Source organism: Pseudonaja textilis, chromosome Z (genome assembly GCF_049901715.1).
Source record: "Pseudonaja textilis isolate UNSWEBS1 chromosome Z, rPseTex1.2, whole genome shotgun sequence".
Taxonomy (NCBI): domain Eukaryota; kingdom Metazoa; phylum Chordata; class Lepidosauria; order Squamata; family Elapidae; genus Pseudonaja; species Pseudonaja textilis.
Genome location: NC_142008.1, coordinates 83,765,093 through 83,790,564, shown reverse-complemented (window position 1 = coordinate 83,790,564; position 25,472 = coordinate 83,765,093). Strand labels below are relative to the sequence as shown.

Genomic DNA, 25,472 nt, shown 5'->3' with positions numbered 1-25,472 from the left:
GCCAAAACGGGAGTGAGCATGTGAGCGCGTGCACCTGCGTGCTGGAAACTGAAAGAGCAGATGAACTAGTTTCCGGCATGTGCATATGCACTGGCCAACTGGTCTTCTGGTTTCTGATGCACATGCGTCTGTTGTTCTTCTGGGTTCTGGTGTGCCAACCATTTGGTCTTCGCACATGCATACATGCCAGAAACCAGGTAGCAAAGACCAGGTAGCTGGCACGCATGCACACTCCGGAAACAAGAAGATCATCTTTCTGATGTGCACATACACACTTGGTGGCCGCTCTCCTTGCTTTTGCGATGCATGCATGTGTGGAGACCAGCTGGCTGGTGTGCCGGAACCCGGAAGAACACGGGCAATGGCTCGCGTGCCATTTCCGGCACACGTGCCATAGGCTCGCCATCACGGAACTAGGACCACATGGGTGTAAAAAGTACTGAAGGAGCTGGCAAATGTGATCTTGGAACCCTTGAACAAAATCTTTCAAACTCTGGTATGCAAGGAAACTACCAGAGGATTGGAAAAGAGGTGATATGGTTTCATATCAGATTGAAAAAAGTGAATCCAGGAAACTACAGTCAATCAGTTTGATATCAATACCTGTGAAAATCCTGGAAAAAATAATAAAGTAGCAGATCTATAAACATCTAAAAATGAACAAAGTGACTAGAAACCAGAATGGATTTCTTAAAAACAGATAATACCAGACAAATCTCATTGCTTTCTTTGATAAAGTGATTAAATTAGTGAATCGGGGAAATGCTGCGGATATAGTTAACTTGGATTTCAGCAAGACATTTGATAAAAAAGACCTCTATCCTACTTAGTGGGATAAAACAATATGGGATAGACAATACCACCACCAGATGGTTTTGCAGTTGGCTGGCAAACTGCCCCCAGTGTGTAGTTCTCAATGAAATAACATCTACCCAGTGGGAAGCATGCAGTGGAGTACTTTAAAATTCTGTCTTGGGTCCAGTGATCTTCAATATCTTTATAAATGATCCTAGATAAGAGGTTAGAAGGGAAACTTGTCAAATTTGCAAGCAAAATCAAGCTTTGTGGGGGGAGATTGTGAATGCTTTGGAAGATAAAGATTCAGAAGGACAATGGGCCCTATTCAATAAGATCTATTGAGGTGAGAAAAGGAACATCCTGTCCTTAGGGAAATACACAGGTAGAGAATAGACAGTATCCGGATCAACAATTGTTAACTGTGAGAGGGATTTGATATACTAGTGGACCATCACTTAAGATGAGCCAGCAGTGTGCTACAGCAGCCAAAAAAGCTAATGCAATCCTCACCAGTGCAATACAATCAACAGAGGGATAGTATCAAAATCACATGAAATTATAGAATGACTTTATATTGCACTGGTGAGATCACACTTGGAACACTATATCCGGCTCTAGACACTATGATACAAAAAAAGATCCTGAGTTCTAGAAAGACTGCAATGAGGAACAATAAAGATGATCAGGAGCCTAGAGACTAAACCATATGATGAACTTGGTATATCTAGCCTAACAAAAAGTAGGATTAGAGGTGACACAATAGAAGTTGTCTACCAATATTTGAGGAGCTGTCCCAGAGAAGACGAGGTTAACTTATTCTTCAAAGCACCTGAGGGCAGGACTAGAAGTAAATGGTGTAAGCTTGTTAAAGAGATGTCCAACCTGGAAGTAAGAAGAAATTTCCTGTCACTAAAAACAACTAATCGATGGCGCAACTTGCCTTTTACAATTTGAGTGCTCCATCATTGGAGGTCCTTAAGAAAAGATTGGGCAGCCATGGAATATGATCTCCTACTTTCCAGGTCCCTTCCAGCCCTGATTCTATGAAATGAACAATTGCATGACATAAACCATGTCTCCAATTCTGTGCATCTCAATATCTACCTGATACTGCTGAGGAACTTTGATGCTGAGGTGTTACCAATATACTGATGAAACTCAAATTATTATTCTGTACCCCTGCCAGGTAATGGTTGATAATGGAGTGGCTCTCCAAATGCCCATGCGCAATTGGGAATGAAAAATTATTTTATATACAATAACCACAGCAAGAAGGTGGAAGGACTAGCAGTATCTAGAAGAATGGATGGTTAAGACTCATGGAATTGGCAGAATGGCAAAATTGACAGCTTTGGTTAAAGAAAAGAAAAGCAGTTATATTTCTACTGTACTTGGAAGCCAATTTTAGACTTTTGAGAAAAAAGAGAGAAATGCAAATTTGATTTTGGGATTTGATGATTAGAATTGTATGGGATTACAGAAGAAATATAGACAATTGTTAATTTTAGACTAATTGTTGGATTTTTATGTACATTTTGTACCAAAGAAAGTTGGAAGCCATGCTTTTTGCCTTTACTTGTTCCTTTCTTCTTTTCTTCACACTTTTTCTTGATTTTTGTCTAGTTCTTTCTTTTCTATTTTTCTTGCTTGTTTAGTTTTTATTCATGCTTCTGAAATTTAATAAAATCATATTTTTAGAAAAGAAATAAAGGATTCAATACGCTGAAACAGAATCAAAGCAAAATGAAAGTGCTTTTTGTGAGGTTTCATAATTTCAGGAGATAGTAGTAGGTCTACCAGTTGCAAATGTGGTTGTATAATCCCAAAACAGCTAACGGAGATACATTCTCTTTCCACGCTGCAGCAATGGCCGGGGCAGCCATTTAGTTAATGATTCAGTGAATGTTTCCATTGCATCCTTTCTTGGAAGATGAACTTAGAACAGAGCTAGTAGGACTGATAACCTCTAGGCTTAATTCTTGCATGTACTCTGTGTGGTGCAATTTTTGGATTCAAGAAAGTCTGGACTTAAGAAGAATTCCGAATAGTTCTGTATTAAGATACTACATTGGCTGCCAGTTTCTTTCCAAAAGTGCTGGTTATTGCCAGAAAAGCCCTATATGGTCTTAAATAAAAATTATTTGGGAAGACTTTCTTCTTTATAATTTTCTCAACTTCATCCATCATAATTTAAAGCTGAACTTTCTCTGGTGCTACTGCTAATTTTGGGGAAATTTTGGAAAGGATATAACTGATCTCTTGTCACCTGCAGTGATGTCCTACTGGTAAAATATATGGCAATTTGGCAATCAGATTTCAGCTATGCTTGTAAAGGGCTAAGCATTGTAACAGAAGTAACAAATACTTAGGGAAAAAAATCATTAGAAAAATAAATACTAGTAAAGACAATAATAATCTAAGGAAATTGATTATTGATAAATCTCTTCCCTTGTACCAGAACAGAGGTACTAGTTTAAGTGCATTTTTCTTATATATTTTCAGTCATTTTATTTCTGACTCCATATGAAACAGAATTCATTACCTGGCAAAGGTAACTGGACTAATATGCCACTGACTCTTGAATTCTTGTTTAATTTGCCAGTAAGATCTAAAAGTTCTTCTTGAGAAATTTCCTTGGGCCTCAGTATTATTTCACTACAAATGCCTAAAACAATCCACAAAAGAAATATCCTTAGCAACAATGGTTTTGCATTTTGCCTCTTGCAAAATTTGCTACACAAATCAAATTATGTACTTCCACATTTAATGGCACTATTAATTATCTTCCTTTGTTCTAAAACAGGTAAAACACATGCATACACCGCTTAATTATCTAGGACATATGTAGGCAAACTGGAACTGTTTAAATCTCTTTTCTGAAACACAATTTACTAAAAATTAAAGGAATGGTTTTCCTAGGAGCCTGAAGGAAGAGAAGGCGGGGGAGGGGGGGAGAGCAACAAAATGTACCCTGTACAAACTTTTCTGTGAGAGTGAATCAGCTTGAATTATGTTATGACATATGTTTAAAATGTTGGCATCATTGCAATCCTGATTGGGTGGGTTTTTTTGAGAAATATATGAATTTAGACATCAGTGAATGGGTCAGGCTACTTGTCTAATCCCACTGGAATTGGCCCACCTCACCAATGCTGGCAGAGGAAGCATGCTGCAGATCCCATCAGCCTGATTATTCTGGCTGGGACCAGCAGAAGGGGCTTCTCTGCCCTTGCGCCTGACCTGTGGAACATCTTGTCCCCTGGTGTAATCTTCCAGAAGATCCTAAAGACTCTGGCTCTGTTTGTTAGCTTTGGGCTCCAATGGGGGAAGCATCACAGTGAATGTGGTTGATCAATTAACGACAGATCCCATCTCCCTCCCCATCTTGCTCCTGCCTTCCCCATTTTTTAATTGGGCTGTAGTGTTTGGCTTTTGTATTAAACTTACTTATGCTTTCAGTTTGTATCGTTTTTAGTTTTTATTATTGTAAAACAGCCCAGAGTTACCTTGAGGTAAGATGGGCAGCCTATAAAGTTTATTAATAAATACATAATAAAATAGGCATCATACTGTAATGGTACATAGGAAGGACTTTGGAAGGCCTGCAGAGAGATGCTAAGAAACAGGTAATGGACAGAAAATGAGACTCAGAAAAAACCCTCTCCCCCTTCTCAGGTTGCAAAGGATATGGCAGAAGTTTTAGACTTGCAAGATTGTATTAATGTGGCCTTACAATAAAGTAGAATAAGCTCCATCGTGCCATGTCTCCTGTCTCCTTCTTCTTGGTAAGGCCGATATCAATCTTGCCCTACCTCACTCAAACCTTATGAAAATATTGTCCCTGAATAGGTGTGTTGGCTCTCCTGCTTTGCATCACTGCCACATCCATTGAAGCCTCACTCTTAAAAAAAATTGTATGCCAGTAACATATTGTATATATTATAAACAACCTGGGTTGGCAATGTACAAGCTCTATTTTTTTTTTTAAAAAAAGTCATACCTACGGCTGCTGCTGCTTTTACTTTATTTCTTACATAAGTATGGCTAGCTGAGTTTTCTCCTACTAAAACAACAGTGAGATGAGGTCTCTTGTGGCCAAGGGTAAGCCATGATTCAATATCTCTTTGTATTTCCTCACAGACTTGTGCAGCCAGCCTTCTCCCTGAGATAACAGTTGCTTCATTCCTATAAGAGATAAAATGAAAACTTTAAGCAGAATCCATCTAAACTTTTACAGCCAAGAAAATTACATTATAGCATTAATCACACTTTAAAACATACAAAGTGTGTTTTATTGCAGCACATTTAGTTGTTGGAGAATTCATGTGAACATTTAATATTTGAGTGGAAACTGATTTAATATTAAAATATACATAGGAACAAGACTTTTGGAATGGCAAATTCCTCTATCCTGATCCTACATCTTCTGAAGATTGCCCCTTTAGCTTTCAAATTCAGCTAGGGCTTCATTCTGCTAGTGTTTTACAAGTGCCTAACAAACTATTGGTTAATGCAACATCCCTGAGTGAAATGAGTCCTTTTTCATAGATAAAATTATTAGCATAGCAATATAGAATGCTTTGAAAATAACTTTCTAAAGAATTTTATAACTTACATTTCTAGCAATTATTATATTCTAATAATATCCACAAAATAAAAGTTGGAAGGAAAGGAAATAAGATGTAGGAATTGGAAATAGCAGTTTGTTACAATTGTAGTAGAGTTGATATGTTGAGGGATAGTATTCAGCAGAATTTGGTATTAATAAAGGTAGTCAATTTAATGAAATGCTAAAGGCAGTCTCAGAAAAGTGAAGCAGAGAATGTATTTGTGCTTGAAGAAGAGGGTATAGCATTGGTTCAAGCCTCACTTGATGATTAGACTTTGTGATGTAGTTAAAAAGAACAGCATGAAGAAGGCTGAAAAATATGTTCTAAGACTAAGAGGCTGAGTGCCATTGAAGTATTCTGCAAAAGAAGCAAAAGATTAAGAGACAAACCTCTGGCTAAAATCTAGATTGTAAAGAAGAGTCCAGAAGCCCTGGATCCTGGATGGATCCTTTCTCAAATTTTGAGGGTGTCAGAGGATTGAGAAATACTATCAAAACTAATCAAATTTCATTATAAATAAGGCAAGATGTTTAATCATTATTTATTGAACAAGCTATCATACCTAGGTTCACAAATATTACTTCATAATGGATAGACACTAAACCTCAAATAATTAAGCCACATTATGACTTACTAGCTTTACAGAGACTTATGTAATTATTATGGGATTTGGAAGCAAGGAGTACTTCAGACATCTCTCTGGTTGATATATCATCATATGGAAAACAATATAACTGTCAGTCGGGAATTTGTCAGGAATTAATTCTTTTAAATGATATTGTGTAAGGAGATGATGGATAGCAATCTTATTCCGAATGCTGCCAGAATGCACATATTAAATGTATAATATGTGCATTGTGGCAGCATTCCGAATAAGATTGCTATTGAGGTTACCCATTCAGCTAATTTACTTATAAGAAAACCCAATATCTTTCAGTTTTGCAAGCATTATTATTTTTAGTTTTATTAATTTTTAATGTATTTAAGTACATTTTGAATTCCTTCTACCATACAGATGGCAGAATATTTATGGATGTAATTCTTTACAGATATGAAATAAGCAATCAAGCAATGTCGAAGATACACACTCTTCCATGAAAATCACAACATGAATGTTGACATGTATAAATTTATTAATAGGTTTGCTGCTTTTAATGTAATCAAAATCAATTAACATATTGAGAGTTTCTGGCTATTTCTATAATGCAACTTTTAAAATGTGAAATGCAAATGTTATTGATAATTATTTCGAGGGAGATATTTTTGTCTAAATAAATTAAATACTTAAGAACTTAATTAGCTGCAGTATCATGTTTATTGAAACAAAAAAAATGAGTTAAAAACATCTATGGAAAAATACCTTTTATTATCTAAATTTATTACTTAACAGCATCTCTTTGATTCATAATGTAAATGAGTTTAAGGGGCATGGGGGAAGCAGAGAAGCCTGAATTCTGAAGATGGAATCTCTTCTCTCTGATGCTCCTAGAAGAGAAAAGAGAAACCAGTAAGCATAGGCACACTGACTCGGGTTTTTCCCAGCCATGTCCCATAATTCATCTTCATAACTGGATGATGTGATTGATAAAAATTCTGCCTTGAAAGCTGCAGAAGCTCCGAATCTACTGAATACACCAAAGCTAAGCTATCATACCAAAACAGGAGAAGTTTTCATTTTTATTTAGCTGCTCCAACTGGCAAAAAGACTGAAGAACAAGCTATCAAATAGTGGTGCATTGGTAAATTGCATGGGCTTTTAAAGCCAGAATGATATCTTAGTATGATATCGTAATAGCAATTTCAAAACATGCCTGCATGAGGTGACCAATATTAATTAGTTGTATTGTGGTACCAAATATCAGGAGAAATCTGGTAGCACCTTTTCTGACTAATATATTTTATTGAAAAGCATAAGGTTTTATGAAATGCAGCTCACTTCAACAGATGCATAGACTAAGCTGCATGTCAGTTCATCAGTAGCTAAACTGAGATAGGATTTAAACTAAAATGAATAGGGGTAGGACAGTAATGGAGCAAGGGACAGATTGGCAATGCTACAGTTGAAACAGATTACGTATTTATCGATTAACTTTTGTGATGTGTTAATTACATTTGTTGAAATATGTTGAAGCAATTTGAAATCTTTTGCTGTTTATGAATTCAGGAATATTTTGCTGTTAAAGAGTGTTTCCCCCCAAAATGGTAACTTTGAGAATGGCAAATGGTGATCTAGATTATTGAAATACCGGGGTAAATGATAAAATGGGGTTGAGAGTACGTGGGTTTTTATTCTTTGGGGCTTTGTGATTGAGATGTCTGTTCCTGTTTAATAATGTGTCCTTTAATATTTTAATGGCTGCTGCCAGTTTTCTATGGGGTCATGTAGGGGGTCATGGCTGGCACTTCAGGCAAAAGGGGAAATGGAAATCCTAGCTGTTTGTCTGAGCTAATCTTGTCAGCTTGCCTAATTGTGTTGCTTATTTGGAGTCTCTGCTTATGAATAGATTGGCCCAGTCTTTCTGAATGGAAACAAAATCTCCATTCCTAAAAGACCCGGCCTCTTCAAGCTTCTGCTTGAGGTTGTTTTCCTATGGCAAGAAGACTGAGGCTGTTTTCTGCCTATATTAGGATTTTTTTTTCCCTCCACTTCTCCTTTAGGGGAAATATTCTATCCTGCCTCTTTTTAATATTAAGAAGAATATTTTAATCTGGGGAGGGGGCCTTCCTACATGCCCTTATGACTGACTGATCCCAGGGACACTGCAGGACACCCCCACCTCTCTTCCCTCATCCTGCTTTGCCCAGATCCTGCAGCGCTTTGGCCTACCCCCATATCACTTATCTTTTGAAGCTCTTCAAACCTCATGTTTGGGAAGAAATGCAAACCATGTGTCTCTGGACCACAAGGCAGCAACTTCAATTTAGCTGCCCTCTTTTTTCCACCTGCTGGTGGACAAGGAGAAAATGGCGGCCGCCATACAAACTGCTTTGTTTTTTTCTGCTTTAACAGGCTTCATAGCCACTACGGAAGCTTCTGAATACCGCAGGAAGTTTCTGCAGCATTCTGCAGATCTTGTTAAGGCAGTAAAACTAAAGGCCGCATCATGACAACCTAAACACGGCCATCATTTTATCCCTGACTACTTGTGGGCGGGACAAAATGGTGGAAGTCAGACAAATAGACATATAGTACTAGGTTTTCATTTTTTCAGTTTGTTTTCAGAACTTAGGAAACCTGGAAGAAGCCAAGAAAATACTGCTGGGCAGATTGACAACTACAATCATCATGGGGATTTGGGTAGTGTCATCATGGCATTGTTTTTTTTTTAATTCTATCATCACCGTAATTCTCACAAACAGTAAGAAGCTCCAATACAGATTCTGCTTGTTTTCAAGTATTGAAAACTTTGATATCATTTTGCTCCTATTTTGACTCGTGTTAAACTTGTGTATATTCTCTACTGGGCTCTGTGAAATGTAGTCGGCAACTGCTAGCTGGGAGACCCTACGGCAGGGGTGTCAAACTCAAAGCCTGTGGATCAGATCCAGCCTGAGATGTAGTTGGATCCGGCCTGCAGGGCCGTCCCAGTCTACCTGCATTGCTTCGGCCCAGTCTACCCAATGCAGAGAAAAAAGATCAGGCCAGCAAAGCTTCAGCCCGGTTCACCTGGTGCGAAGAGGAAAGGTCAGGCCAATGTAGCTTCAGCCCAGTCTACCCAATACAAAGAGGAAATATGCCAGCAATTTGGGGAGTGGTGTCAAGCTGGCCACGCCCACCTAGTGAGCCACATCCACCCAGTCAGCCATGCCCCCCTGGCCTCCCGAGTTCAACCACAGCTCTGATGCAGCCCTCAATGAAATTGAGTTTGACACTCCTGTCCTACAGAGTTAAGCCACCCTGGAGGAGTGGTGAAGAAAGGCGAGGTGCTTCATCGATTGTGAGGAAACCGCAGTTTCCGAAGAAAGCTCTCCTGATCAGCAGCAGGGATAACGGCCATTTTTTTGTCACAAGCTGGGACAACTGGGACACTAAGATTTTGTGCTAGAGCGGTGTGTGGACAGAGCAGTGAAACTGGGTGATATAATTTCCAACTGTTACCTTAGAAGACTAACCGAAGTAAGAAGTTCCAAAAATAATCTCCAAACCTTAAGAAATTGATGATTGGATTTATGGAAAAAGTTTAAAGATTAAAAATTAAAGAGGAAGAATTAAAGACATAGAAATAAAAGAAAAACCTAGAGGATTATTTAAAACACAGAAAACTTGGAAAAGATGAATAATGCTGTGAAAAGTGATTATTGGGAGAAATTGCTTTTCTGAAATTTAATCTCTAACCCCCTCGGCTGGACGCAAATCAGCTGTTTTCTAAACTCCTTGAATGCTGGATTAGGGAGCAGGGGAGCCACCTAATGGAGGAAGACTACTGCAACATGTAAAATCCAAAGGAAAGTGAAAAGAGAGAAGGTGAACAATATCTGGAAAGCTACTTGACCTTGATTTGTTCTTTAGTAGGCGATTTGGATGCTGGGAAATATCTACTGAGCTTTCTGAAGGTTTATAAAGTAAATCAAAGTAAACAGTAAAACTTTATTGGAACTGTACACTGAAAAGCAGAAAAAGGAGAAGTTAAATAAGAGTTTAAAATCTGGATAATTGGGAAGGGGTAAATTGGAAATTATAAAGATTGAAAAGTACAAATTTATAGCATTTGAAAACCAGAAATTTAGGGGACTTGGAATAATTTTAGCATTGACTAATTTTTATTAACAATTGTTTTTTTTGGGGGGGAGTTTTTAGATCTTGGGATACTGGAATGTTAGAGGTATATTAATTGGTTACAAAATGACTCAGCAGGAGATAACAAAGTTCTATGAAGAAATGTTACAATGATGACAAAGAATTATAAGAAGTTGATGGGAATATTTAAAGATAAAGATGTGAAAGCAGAAGGATCTCGACAAATGGTGAGAAAAGATGAATATAATACACAAAAGACAGCTGAGAAATTAGAAGGAGCAGTAGAGGAGGCAAAGCAAAATAAACTACAAAAAAGGTAAAAATAAATTAAAAGCAGATAAAAACACTGAAAAGATAGTAATAATAAATACTAAAAATCAAGTAGACAATCTCTTAAGAGCCTACAACAGAATAGAGGGGGAAAAAGGATGATTCTTCAAAAATAATGGAAGGATTATGGATGGATATTGAAAAAATGCAGCAGAAGGAGTTAAAGGGCAAGGTATAAGGAACTATTAACCTGTGCAAAAATGCTAGAAAGACATATAGGATTCCAAAAGAGAAACATAAAAGAATCACCAAAAAAAATCAATAAATGATGAAATTCTAAAAAGACTGAGAAATGGTGGATAGAGAGACAATATCCTGCTGTTGTGACTCAGAGGTTTGAGCCTGCTCTGTTAGAAGACACAGGCTTGAGTAATGAGGAAGAGGAGGATTTGGCCTTGAGGTTTGAGCGTGCTTTGCTGGGATACACAGACTTGAGCCAGGAGGAAGAGGAGGATTTGGCTCTGAGGTTTGAGCCTGCTTTGCTGGAAGATTCAGAATCATCTTCCTCCCCAGGACCTTCCTCCCTGGTTGTGCCTCAGGTGTCAGCAGATAATCAGGAGAGAGTGCCAGAGTCCTTGGCTGAGGATCAAGCCGAGGAATGCTGGTTTGATGCAAGGCAAAGACGCAGGCAGAAGCGTGAAATGCAACGTAAAAGGAAATGTCAAATCAGGGACTGACTTGAGAGACTGACACGCCCCTCAGGAAATAAAAGAGGGCGTGTTAGCTCTGAATCCTCATTCGGGACAATTTGTTTATTCGGGATAGCAGCTTTGACAAATTCTCTGTGCAGCGTTTGCCTTTTGATTTATGGTCTTGTTTGTTATTGGATTTGGCAGGCAGCTTTTGGAAGATTGCCAAGGACTTCTCCAGGAATTTAACTCTGTCGTTCCTGGTCCTGTCTGTTTATTTATATTCCTTTGAAAACTTGGACTCTCACCTTGTGGTCACAGGTGAGACAGAACATCCTGCAATATAGTAACTATATTGAAAACCAACAGAAATAAGTAGAAAGTTCAAATTGGGGAAATAGTAGCACATATATATATAATAGAATTTTTCATAACCATAAATATATTAAGACTAGGAGGTGGTAAATTAGGACTAGGTATATCTAAACGTATTATTATGATTAACAGAATGCAAAAAACATATTAGAAAATATAGTTTTCAAGGACTATAAATTCAGGGGATTTAGAGATATAATTTTGGGTTTGATTAAGTCTTATTGATAATTGGTATTATTAGTATTTATAGAAAATTGAGATATTGAAAATGTGGTGGAATACTGAGTGATACCTATAATATTAAAATAGTAGTGACTTAATAGGGATTAATAAGTATACCGTATGAAGAAATGTTATTGATGTTTATATATATTTTTGGAGGAAGTGATAAAAATAATAAAGAGAGAATAGTATTGTTTAAAGGTAATGAGAAGAACCACAAGAAATGGGAAAAATAAAGAAATAAGTATAAATTGGGAAAGTAGTAGAATATATATTGATATATAAAATAATATATTATAATTACAATGAGTACATTAAGGTCAGAAGTTGGAAGATAAAAATTTTGTATGGAATTGTATTATTACTGTGAGTACTGTGTGAAAAATATGTTAACCCAGTCATTGTACTGTCCACAAATGCTGGTTGTTAAAGGAAAAACTGCAAATAAAACATATAAAAGAAAGAAAGAAAGAAAGAAAGAAAGAAAGAAAGAAAGAAAGAAAGAAAGAAAGAAAGAAAGAAAGAAAGAAAGAAAGAAAGAAAGAAAGAAAGAAAGAAAGAAAGAGAAATGTCAAGACTGGCCAAAGACTTTTGAACTGAGATGTCTTTAAAAAAAAACATAAACCATAACATGGCTTTGAAAAACTTCATTCCTGTTATAATAGAACAACCAATTACTTTCTACATAAGAGTAACAGTAAACTACTAATGATGCTTACGATTACAGGTAGTCTTGCTTTATAATCATTTAATGATTGAAATTACAACAGCACTGAGAAAAGTGAACATTTTTCACGCTTATGCTATTTCAACATCCCCATGGTCATGTGATCAAAATTCAGAAGTTTGCTACCTGGCATGTATTTGTGTCATGTGACACAAAGTGTCCCTGTGTCATATATCACCTTTTGACAAGCAAAATCAAAGGCAAAGTTGGGGACACTTAACAACTCTGTTACTATCTTAACAATTGTAGTGATTCACTTAACAACCGTGGTAAGAAAGCTCATAAAATGGGGGCACATTTCACTTAACTGTCTCGCTTAGCCATGGAAATTTTGGGTTCATTTGTGATAAAAAAAATCGAGGACAATCTTGTCCTGACAAAAAATACCTGACCATCTATCCCAATTTTTCACACTTTTAAAATTACACTGAGCATTCTCACTCCCTCCAAACAACAAGATATTAAGGCACCAAACTAGAAAGTAAGTGACCACCCATCTTAGCCATGAAAGCCTGCTGGATGCTTGGGCCAGTTTTTCTCTGTCATAACTTACCTCACAGAATTGTTGTGGGGAAAACTATAGGAGATGACCGGGCTTAGCCCAAGGTAGGGGTCAAGTGTGTCATCAGTCTTGACTCCCTGTGGAGCCACAAGAGATCTAAGTCCAGACTATCTTGAATTCAGTTGATTCTTGAATGCCGCCACTTTGCTTTGACCATTAATAGTTCAGATTCTTGTAGAGTGCTAGCATGAATTAAACCTGTTTTCATTTGAATCACCTTGCTCCTGATTTTATTGTGTCTAACAAAAATAGGAGGAACAAATAATATGTTCATTATTTTGTTTTTTTTAAATAACTAGCAGATAACCCAGCATTGTCCAGGTATTTATTTATCGCAACCCTATATTAGACAGGAAAAGGAATTAATTATATGTATAGTATCAAATCTAACTTTATTTACAGGGTTTTAAAAGTATAAGTAAAGTATACAAATTATGAAGGAAGCTGTAGATGTAACTGCACTTTCTCTCTGATAGTATAGCCAGGCCTCACGGTATTGTGCTGTCTCTGAATGTCTAGATGTAGCAGCTCTACTTATCCTTTAGTCGGGCCTCATGCTGTTGTACTGTCTCTGAAGTTCTAGATATAGTAGCTTTCTAGTGCAGCATCACAAGTGTTCTACTCCTCTCCTCAGGAGTTTGTCTACGCTGGTGTTTCAGTTTTGTAGTCTTTGATTGCACTTGGTCAATCGCCTTTCCTTGGAGGCTTGGAGGCATTCTGGCCCTGGTCCTATTACCTCAACGACTGTGGTGAGAATAAGAGACCTAACTGCTCTGGTCAACAGCCTTGGAAAAATTCTACAGGGAACAGCCTGAGGTGATTATCTGCATTAGCAGGCACTTCCCCCGACAACTTGCCCACTTTGCTTGAAGCTGAGGGCCTCTTACGAGAGGGAACCCCCTTGTGGAATACTGTGAAGGCATTACCATGGCAGCTTCATTGTGCTGTACCATTTTAAGGCACACACACATCCCGAGAGGTGTTAGGAATGTCTTACCCTCACAGTATTTTTTTCCAGAGGGTAAGTCATCTGTGTACCACGTTTGACTGAAATTGCTCGAGATGTTCCAGAGTTATTCTGGAAAACCCATCCACAAACACATCCAGTTTTACATAGATAGATAGATAGATAGATAGATAGATAGATAGATAGATAGATAGATAGATAGATAGATAAACAAATAGATCAGGATACAAATAAATAAACTATGGGATGTTCTACTCGCCTACTATGGGATGTTCTACCTGCCTACTAATCTAGGAGAGTGAAGAAATTTTGCTCTGTTCTACTTTTGGTGGCCTTAGAAACATTCATCTATGTGTTCTCACAATATCTGATTAATGAAAAAGTCAGACAGAAAGTTGCAACATTAAACACAGAACAGCACAAATGAAGAAAAATAGAGCTTTTAAAATCAAACTAACTCCGGACTTCCGGTTTGAAAGGCTTCGGCGGCGGCAGGAATCTGCGATTTATCACGTGAGTTCCTGCTGCGCTCGCTGCTGGCGTGTCCCCGATCCAGCTGGATTTGGGGGTTAATAGTCACTCCGTAGAGGTGACTGAAGATAGAGGAGGTCCAGCAGGGGTTCGGGGGGATCGCAACCCCCCTCTTCAGCTGGTTGAACTCCTTTTTCCAAAAGTGGTGGAGAGGCGGTCAGCAATGGCCGCCACAAAGAAACGTTCACCCGGACAAGACTGTGCAGGAGGAAGCAGGAGAAAGTGAAAGTGTTTGGCTGAACCGGGATAATAAGTAACACCTAAATACCCTGGAAATTCAACTCTTTTAAGATACATTGTTCCCTAAGAAGATTGCAAAAAGCGGCGGAACAAAGTTTAAAGGGAAAGGTTTTTTTTTCCACTCTCCTTCCCTATGGAAATAGCAGAAGGAAATCGGAAAAACCCGTCTTGGCAACAGAAGGTAATTAAATTTGAAAAATAAAAGGGGGTATTAAAGATTTCTGAATACTGGAATTAAAGATTTAAAACTTCTTTTTTTGCTATAAGTGGGAAGAGAGAGATAAAGAACCTATATTAAGACTTTGCTGGAAGAGATTGCTTCGAGCTTTTAAGACTAGAGATAAACTGTAATAAGACTTCAAAAAAATTCATTTTGGAACTTTGCAATTGATTCTACCCCAAGAAGAGAGAGTACAAAAAGAAGAAAGTGCTAAACGAAACAGTTTGTGTTGATTAGGGTTGCTTGGTGACTTTGGGACTTTTGGAATCTATTTTTTGAAAGACTAATAACTTTTGGGTTGTTTAAAAAAAAAACTTCACAATGGCATTATCTGTGGAAGAATTGAAAATGGAATTTCAAAAGTTAAGAGAAGGGGGTTTCCGGTTTGTCAGGCTTCGGAGGCAGCAGGAATTCACGTTTGTGCGCAATCCCTGCTGCGCTCGCTGCTGGAGTGCCTTAGATCCAATTGCATTAGGAAGCTATAGTTATCCTGTAGGGATAACTGAAGAGAGGGGAGATCCGGGCAGGGGTCGGGGGATATCGCACCCCCCTTTCCCAGCCAGCTTAACTCCCTTTTCCAAAGGTGGTGGAGCGATGGTCAGCAATGGCCGTCACAAAGAATCTCTCAGCCAGACAAGTTGTGTGCAGGAGGAAGTGAAGACAGAGAAAGCTTTTGGCTGAACCGGGACGACAATTAACATCTGAATACCCTGGAACTTTGGCCTTTTAAGTGATATATTGTTTCCCAGAAGATCGTTAAGCTAAGGTGGAAAGTAAAGGGAAAGTTTTTTTTCTCCTCACTTTCCTTCCCACGGAGACAGCAGATGGAAATCGGAAATACCCGCTTTGGCAGCAGAAGGTACTAACTTTCAAAATTGAAGCCAAGGGGACAAGGGGGCATTCTAAACACTGATATTTAAAAATTAAAATCTTTTTGCTTTAAGTGGGAAGGAAGAGGTAAATGATTTATACTAACGTTTGTTGAAGGAGACTGCTTGGAGTTTTATAAGATTAGAGATTAAATCACAATAAAACTTCCAAAAAATACCTTGGAATTGTGTAATTGAATTCTGCCCCAGGAAGAGAAAGTAGAAGAAAGTGAAACAGACTGTGCTGATTGCGCTGATTTTGATTGCTTGATGACTTTGGGACTTTAACTATCTTTTGAAAGACTAAGAAAACATTTGGATTGTTTAAAAAAAAAATTTTTTTTCACAGTGGTATCTGTTGAAGAACTGAAAATGCAATTTGAAAAATTAAGAGAAGAGGAAGAAGAAGGCAAGGGTTCTTTTGGATCTATCCTTTGCTTTTTAGAAATGGCGATTTTTACTTATCAGGAAATGCAACAAGAAAAAGGCTGGGATGATGAAGAAGAAGCCATCTTTAATGGACATATGATTTTAAAAAAGGGTAAAAAGAAGAAGAAAGTGAAGAATTTAAGTTCTAAAAAAACAACCAAGAAAGGGGAAAGTAAGGTGAAAAATCGATATAATGACAGAAAGCAACAGAAAAGAGGAATACAACAGAGAGGGGAGACTAAAAGGCTGGAGATTGAGAGGGGGGGGGTAAAAAGGTTAGATTTGACAAGGAAGGAAGGGAAAAAGTGAAGGGAAGTTATAAAGGCTTAAAACAAGATGCTAATAAACAGGTTTTTTTTCAGAGATAAATGGTAAAACATAATCTAAAAAGAGATTCTGCAAAAGTACACAAGATTGTATTTTAGTATTTGTATTTGAAATATGTGTTAATAGAATATTGTAGGGAATGTGTAATTAATGTGTAATTAGTTTAATTAACTAATTTGCTATGGAACATTATTTTTAATATACTATAAGATCATTATGTTTTATATTTTAAAATGTTATGTAGAATGTACTAAGCAGAATCAGAATAAAAACTACATATTATTTTAAGTGTTAAATCTGGGGGGAAAATAGAAAGGTGTCATACTTTAACCAGTGATTACAGGAAAAAGTTTGTGTTAAAGAGAAAGATAAATGGATAATTGAAAAAGAACAGACAAAAGATACAAGTATAATGATTTAAATTGAGATTAAAAAAATAAAATAGAATTAGGAGAGAGAGAAAAGAGGGGAGAAGATATATGGAAAATATAGAATCTTAAATAAGATATGAAATAGTATATAAGATGAGCATGAATTTGATTTATGTCTGTACAAAAAGTTATAACCCGGGGTTAAGCCACTTTCTAAAAAGAAGTTTTATGTTTTTATGTTATGTATTTTGTTAGCTTATGTTTGTTTATTGAGGAGTAATGATGTTGGATAAGAACATATGAAATAGTAATAATATGAAATATAGTAATATGAAATACATGAAAGTATAAGTTTAATGAATAAAATTGAACAGAAATAAAGGAAGAAACAGTGAGAAGTTGGAAAACAGTAATAAGATATTAAGTTGAATATATAAGATGCATATTAAATTGTGTGTGGAAACGTGATAATTTAGAACTATGTTGTACTTAAATGAGATGTCTTATTTGTTTTGTTAAGCAGTTTTTAGAAAAGATGTTCTATGTTCTTATGTTTTATGTTTTGTTTGTCTGTGTATTCTCTTTGAAAATTAATAAAATTTGTAAAAAAAAAAAAGTTAAGAGAAGAGGAACAAGAAGGGAAGGGCTCGTCTGGATCTGTTTTCCACTTTTTGGAAATGGCGATTTCTACTTACCAGGAATTACAACAACAAGAAAGCTGGGATGAAGAAGAAGAGGCCATCTTTAATGAACAAATAACTTTAGTTGAGGAAGAAAAGGGAAAGAAGGGAAAGAGAATGGAGAATTTAAGACTTAAAAAAACAATCCCAAAAAGGGAAAACAAGGTGAAAAATCAATACAATGTCAGAAAGCAACAGAAAAGAGGAATACAACAGAGGGGAGATTAAGAGGGTGGAGACTAAAAGATGGGGGGGGTAAAAAGGCTAGATTGGACAAGAAAGGAAAGGAAAAGGGGAAGAGAAGTCATAAAGGCTTGAAACACGATGCAAAAAACCAGATCTTTTTCAGAGACAAAGGGTAAAATATAAATTAAAAAGAGATTCTGCAAGAGCACATAAGATTGTATTGTAGTATTGCACTTGAAAGAGAGTTAGAAAATTGGAACATATGATTTAATAAAATATTAAAGGGAATATGTAAAATGTTTAAGATTTAATGATAGAGTTTAATTTGCTTTGGATTATTGTTTTAACTATATTATAAATGGTTCCTACTTATTTTAAAATGTATGTAGAATGTACTAAGCAGAATCAGAATGGAAATTATACATTATTTTAAGTGTCAAATCCAGGGGAAAGATAGAATAGTTTGTGTTTATAGAAGAGAGTAGAGACCAAGATGGTGGAGATTAAGAGATGGGGGGCGTAAAAGACTAGGATCACAAAAGAGATTCTGTAAAAGTACATAAAATTGTATTTTTGTATCTTTAATTGAAATAATGTCAGAAAATTGGATCTTTATATGATTTAACAAAATACTAAAATGCATAAATAATAAAGTTTAATATACTATGGATTATTGTTTTAACTATATTATAAATTTATTATTTTTTTATCTTAAATTATTGTAGGTAGTTTTAGAATGTGCTAAGCAGAATCAGAATGAGAATTATATATTATTTTAAGTGTTAAATTTAGGGGAAAAATATAAAAGCGTCATACTTCAATTAGTGATTACAGGAGAAATATTGTGTTAATAAGAAAAGAAAAATAGATGATTACAGAACGGACAAAAGATATCAGTATAATGATTTAAATTGAGATGAAATAAATAAAATAGAATTAAGAGAGTGAAAAGAGGGGAGAAGCCATATAGAAAATATGGAATGATAAGTAAGATATGAAGTGGTATATAAAGTGAGCATGAATTTGATTTATGTCTGTACCAAAAGATGTAACCCGGGATTAGGCCGCTTTCCAAAAAGAAGTTTTATGTTTTTATGTTTTGTTTGTGTATGTTTGTTTATTGAAAATTAATAAAATTCTTTAAAAAAAATCAATCTAACTCTAACAGATCATTATGTGGTATCCCAAGGAAATGCTATCTATTGGAGATACCTCATTTATAAAACTAGTCATGGACAAATCAAATATCTTAAATGTATTTACCTTTAGATAGTGTATAAACCCACCCTTCCTCAAAAAATAAAGGAACATTTCCCAACTAATAGCAATATTACCATAATGAGTTTCAAGCAATAAAATCCACAGTAGACATAACAGATAAATGAAGGAGTGTGGTTACAAAATCATGGGCATGACAGGTTGAGGTACCTATACACTTGATATAAGAAGATGCAATGACGAATAGTCGTCACTAACACGTCCCCGCTATCACGTCTCTTCACCTCTTCTGGTCCAGTTTAGTTCCAAAACCTAGAGATTAGGGATTCATGTGGCTTAATGAGCCGGATAGAAAGCAAATAAATAGTCCTAAAAATATAAAGCTGAACCTGTCGCCGCTCACCCGTCGCTCTCGGGCCTTTGGAGCAAAGCGCGCTTTTCGCGCATAAGACCCACGCTGGTTCCGCAACGTTTCCGTTCCGGAGGCGCTCAGACGCACGGTTCCCTACCGGGTTGAAGCTCCCTTCACACCTTCATGGCTGGAGGGAAGTCTGCAATTCCGTTACCTCGCCAGTCCCTCCTTCAGTTCCTTTAATCCTTTCTGCTTTCCCTCCCGCTCGACAAAGACCACAGCCTCTAAGCATCGCTCGTTTGTAGACTAGATTGGGGGAAGGCTTAATGCTCCCTGAATACCATCCTACCCTTCGCATTTCCTACCTGCTGCCGTTGCTGGGGCAATTGCCCCGGCTGCAGCTGTTAGAGATGTTTCTTACGCCCGGCAAGAGGAAGAAGCCTCCCCATCGCCTCCCCCGTAGCAGCAGGAGACGGCTGGGGATGCCTGTCGCCGCCATAGCGAGGTCCCAGGGTGCTCAACCACGCCAGCTGCCTTTGAATCGGCCCCGCCTTCTTCCTGCGCCGCTCCGAGATGGATGTGGAGATGCTCTGCCTGCGCCGCCAGAGGCAATTATTTAGAGACCTGACCTGCGGTATTCTTTGGGGAAGGAAGGAGAATTTGTTCCCCAGAGAATGGAAGGCTGAACAGATGCAGCCCGTGAGCAAAGAGCTTTTTTAGGAAGAGCAATGAGGACCAATCATGGAGACCCGTCTCCAAAATATAGTTTAATACTAGTATTAATTATTAATTGATACGAGGATTGTCCTTCAAGGCAGGCACATAGCATATTATCAAGAAAAGCTGCCTCCCAGCCACCTGGGATACGTTGTTTTTGTGGCAAATTAAAGCTACCATATTTGGCTTGCAATCTCTCTTCATCCCCACCCCAGTGACTGCTTCATGGCAGCAAAGACATACTGAAAAACTGTTGCTTTCCTTGTGATCTTGCCACTCAAACATGGTAACCTCCTACGTGGAGTCCTGTTAACTAGGCTGTGTATTTCAGTGGACAAAAATTGGTGTAATGTAATGGATTTAATGAACATTTTCTCCCTAAACTTTTGTTGGAAGAAATATCCTGGGTTCAGTTCCAAGTGGGGAAAATGACACTGGATTCATGGAAGTTGCTTGGAAAGAAGGTTTAATGGTGGATAGGACCACGTGCCTTGGAGCTCCTGAGCGAAAAGGGATGCTGAGTATCCCTTGGTTTCATACACTCTGTTGGGCCCCACCTTAGTGTTTCCTGTTCTTGTGCAAGAAATGTATCCCATTGGCTATCAGACTCCCAGGGGCAGGGGTCTTAGCTAACTTCGTAGACTTTGCCTGGACCACATGGCTTCATCTGAGTGCTGGCTGATGCAATCTTCCCAGGCGCCATTTGGTGAGATGGGTAATCCTATCATTTCCTGAGGGCCATGTCTTAATCCCATCAACCTGGAGCTGAAGGGGGCCAGGGAGCTGCAGGAAGCTGCTTTGTCTTTAAAACATGTTTCTCCTTTTCTCATCCAGGGAAATATAATATTTTGCCTTTTTAATACTTTCCAGAATATTTCATTCTTCTAGGAGCGGGGTGGGTGCTAAGTGTGTAGACCTTAAATCAAAAGAAATCTTTATTATAGTGTAAGAAGTTAGCATCCACCCCCTCCTAGAACAATGAAATATGCTGGGAAATATTAAAAAGGCAGAATATTTCCTCTAAAAAAGAGTAGAAACTCAGAAGCAGAAACTCACCTCAGAAGTAGAAGCTCACCCTAACCTTTGTTAATCTCACCCCCACCTTTGTTAATGGGCGGGCCATTAAGGCCTGGCCAGAATACTTTACATAACAAGGATCTCCAGGTAAAGCTGTAGCAATTGCTCAAAAGCCCTTTCAGTGCATCATCCAGCAAGGCTCAATCAAGCATGGAACTCAGGACAGCCTATAGAGTTGCCCCTGTGTGGCCCCATGGGGGTCTGACAACTAATTAGGATACAAGCTCCAATTCAAATCCCAACAGAGGGTATAAAACCCAGGCACTCTCAGCACCTCAGCCCTTTTTTCTTGATCTCTTCCTTCATCTTGAAGCATGTGATCATCCTTTTCACTCTGGAACTCCAGGCCACATGGTCCTGATATTAAACCTTCCAAACAGCCTCCATGTTTCCAGATGTCTTTTTCCCCACTTGGAACTGAACCCAGATTTCTTACAACAATAGCCAGCAGAGGGAAACAAGTATTGTAAAGGTAGTTATGGTTTGCTGTCACAATAACAACCTTGTGAAGAATTAACATCACAAGGACATATATCTGATGCTGGACACCCCAAGAGGAAAGCACATTGCCTCACCAATGTGAAGATCTGGTGAACTTCCAGGACTGTGATAAGTGAAAGGTAAGAGGCTGATATATACTCCTTTGAAAAGTCCCCACTGGCTTTGAGCCTGGGAAGTAAAGTTAGATTGATTTGTAATTCTCTCAGTTTTCACTTATTTCTTCCTTCCCTTGATGTTTTCAGTCAGGTAATTGACTGATGTTCCTAATGCTAACTGATTCTTCTATGATCATAATTTAAACTCTTTCTTTCCCTTGAACAGGGGTCTGCAACTTAAAACATTCAAAGAGCCATTTGGACCCATTTCTCACAGGAAAAAAAAAATACTGGGAGCCACAAAACCTGGATAGGCATGGCCAACTCAATGTCACTCACTCTCAGTCACATGACGCACGGCTACCCAGCCACAAACAAGGGATTTCTACTGTTTTTATTATTTTGAGCAGCTAATTTTTTAAATAGTAATTTCATTAAAAGTTACAGTTACAAATAATACAGACTAAAATAATAAATGTATAAAAAGAAATTAATTAATTACTTCTTAATGTGTAGTTTAATTCATAGACTGAGTTTATATATTGTGCATTAAGCCAAAATAGTTTGGTATACAACTTAATGCAATGGTTTTCAAACAGCACAATATCCTCTCACATAATAACATGAATTTGTGTGCGCCTTCCCAATATGACTAAAATAATTGTTTTATTTAAGTTAAAATTGGGCAAGAAGTGCGCCACTTCTAATTGTTAAATAGTTACCTGTATACTCAACAGTAATAGAATTGTACAACTTTATGAGATAAAACATTTTCATTAGAAAAAGTCCCCGAAATGTACTTTAATGGAAATTGCTTACTTTTGCATCATTTCAGAGTTCTGCATTTCATTTTGAAAAGTAGCCAGGTTATGACAGACAGACAGATAATCAGAGTTGGAAGTGACCTTGTAGTCATCTAGTCCAGGGGTCGCCAACCTTTTGGATCTCAGGGACCACCAAACTCATAATTTTAAATCCTGTGGACCAGAGATGCTTGGAAAATCCCCCTCCCCCCCCAAAAAAAAGTCTGCAGGAAAATTCCCCACCCTGTTTTCCTACGGATCAATCATTCTTTATTTGGGATTGCAGGGTACCGTCTCCAGCTCCGTTCTCAGGGGAGAGATGAGACTTTTGGCTTCATGCAAGGAAAGTAGCAGAAGTAGCAGCAGAAATCTTTCTTTCTCTCCCCCAAAGTCCGCCAGAAATGAGTCTTTGTAAGACTTGTGCCAGTGTAGTCCCTTGGAGCAGGATGCCTTGCAGAGTCCCAAAGACTAATTTCTGGCAGAGTTTGGGGGAGAGAAAGAAAGACTTTTGCTGCTTTCCTTGCGTGCAGCCAAAAGAAGAAGAAGAAAGAAACAGCCTGGTGGCCAGGTGAGGCACGTGAGGTGCGTGGGGCAAGTTCCCCCTCCACCCTTTCCCCCCCTCCCCTCACTACCTCATGTTGTTCGCAAGGCAAGCGACACAAGCTTCGTGTTCCCATGGACCATGTGGGTGGCACAGCCTTGTGTATCCACACAGCCTGGATTAATTGCTTTGGGGTGACATTTTTCTGCGGACCATCAAAATTTTCTCGTGGACCACCAGTGGTCCCCGGCCCAATGGTTGGTGACCACTGATTTAGTCCAACTCCCTGTCCAAGCAGGAGACCCTATACCATTCCTGACAAATAGCAGTCCAATCTCTTCTTGAAAGTCTCAATTAATGACGCTCCCACAACTTCCAAGGGCAAGCTATTCCATGGGTTGATTGTTCTCACTGTCAGAAAGTTTCTTCTTATTTCCAGGTTAAATCTCTCCTTGTTCAGTTTCCATCCATTATTCCTTGTCTGGCCTTTCGGGGTTTTAGAAAATAGCTTGATCCCTTCCTCTCTGTGGCAGCCCCTCAAATATTGGAAGACTGCTATCCTGTCTCCCCTGATCCTTCTCTTCACAAGACTAGCCAAGCCCAGTTCCTGTAACCATTCTTCATATGTTTTAGTCTCCAGTCCCCTAATCATCCTGATTGCTCTTCTGAAGTCTCAACTTCTTTTTTATAATGTGATGACCAAAACTGGATGCAGTATTCTAGATGTGGTCTTACTAAGGCTTTACAGTGTGGTATTAGTACCTCACTTGATCTCGATTGTATCCCTCTTTTAATGCAATTTAGGATTGCATTAGCGTTTTTGGCTGCTGCTGCACACTGCTGGCTCATATTTAGCTGGTTGTCCACTAAGACTCCAAGATCCCTCTCACAGTTATTGCTATTGAGCCTGGTTTCACCCAGTCTATACGTACTTTTGGTTTTTCTTGCCTAAGTGTAGGACTTTACTTTTCTCTACATTGATTTTCATTTTGTTAGATATGGCCCAATGTTCTAGTCTGTCAAGATCCATCTGGATCTTGAGCCTATCTTCTTGGGTGTTAGCTATTCCTGCCAGCATAGTATCACCAGCAGATTTTATAAGTTCCCCTTCTATTCCCTCATCTAAGTTGTTAATGAAGACATTGAAGAGTACTGGGCCTAAGACGGAACCTTGTGGCACCCCACTGCTTAGTGCCCTCCATGTAGACTTAGACTCATTAAGGACTACTCGTTGAGTATGCCAGCCAGTTGCGAGTCCATCTAGTGGTGGTGCTATCTATTCCACTTTTTTCTAGCTTGCCAAGAAGTAGGTTGTGGTCTACTCTGTCGAATGCCTTGCTGAAATCTAAATATATTATGTCCACAGTATTTCACTGGTCTACTAATTTAGTCACTATGTTGAAGAATGAAATAAGATTGGTTTGGCATGATCTGACTGCTAATTATTACTCTACTTGTTTCAAATTGTTATGTTTTGAATCAGTTTCTCTTTTACTGTTTTAAAATACTGCAGCTTGGAAATTGCAATCCCAGATTGTAGTTTCTGTTACTGTTGTCTCTCCTCCCTTCATTCTTGTCATTTCTTCCTCCATCACAATTCCTGTTCCTAAAGATCTTTTAAGGTTGTGACTTTCATCCTGTATCTCACAAACCCCCTGTAAATGTAAGCCACACTTGGGGAAAGAATAGCTTAGGGCAATGTTAAATTTTTGACTTATTCAGCAAATTATGGTAAACAAGCCAGTGATTTTGCAACTGTGCCAAGCAAAAATTTAAACGGCAAAACCATCTAATCTCTTTTAACCACTAGATGTCAACAGATGATTAAATAATGTGGGGATTACAAAACAGAGTTCACCTTTGGGAATCTCAGGAGCAAACGTGTTCAGAAATAATAATGTTAATGTTGTAATCACAGGGATATATTTCAGTGATGTTCACAGTTTTTGTATGATTGAACAGCATCTCTCTGCAATAATTAATATTACTTGTCTTTTTCAGACTTCTATATGAATTTGAAAAAAGGGTTCTAAAGTACCTTTGAATCATTTTTGTAGTGTCTAAATCAAAACTTTTGATTCCAAAATGTTTCAAAAAGCGGGGCTAGTCCTGTTAATGTTATTCTATTTGTGCTGTATTGGAATATTTAAAAAATGAGCCAGATAACATTGATAGCTCACAACTTCTCAATTCATTTAGTTAGAACCCAGTTGACTCCATAGTTTATGAAGGACCCGGATGTCATAAAAGAGATGGAGATGACTCAAGCATCAGAAGCGGAAAATTGAACCTGCATGGACATGTCAGAAAGCCAACTTACCAGCTTCTGAGGTGACAGCAGTACAAAGAAGACAGTC

General features: G+C 38.0%; 1 protein-coding gene across 5 annotated transcripts in view; it reads right to left on the bottom strand.

Annotated features, from left to right (window-relative positions):
- Positions 1-19,964, bottom strand: part of MTHFD2L (methylenetetrahydrofolate dehydrogenase (NADP+ dependent) 2 like) — a 38,956-nt gene extending 18,992 nt beyond the window's left edge. Inside the window, exons 1-3 of one of the 5 annotated variants that reach the window (XM_087918184.1) lie at positions 19,747-19,964; positions 4,799-4,983; positions 3,341-3,463 (exon numbers count right to left, since the gene is read on the bottom strand). In XM_087918184.1, the coding sequence (XP_087774310.1) occupies positions 3,341-3,463; positions 4,799-4,983; positions 19,747-19,880 (442 nt within the window). In that variant the 5' untranslated portion in view covers positions 19,881-19,964. The remainder of the gene's footprint in view (positions 1-3,340; positions 3,464-4,798; positions 4,984-19,746) is intronic. The other 4 variants (XM_087918182.1, XM_026717309.2, XM_087918183.1 and 1 more) reach the window with 4 other exon arrangements.
- Between the last annotated feature and the right edge of the window lie 5,508 nt (positions 19,965-25,472).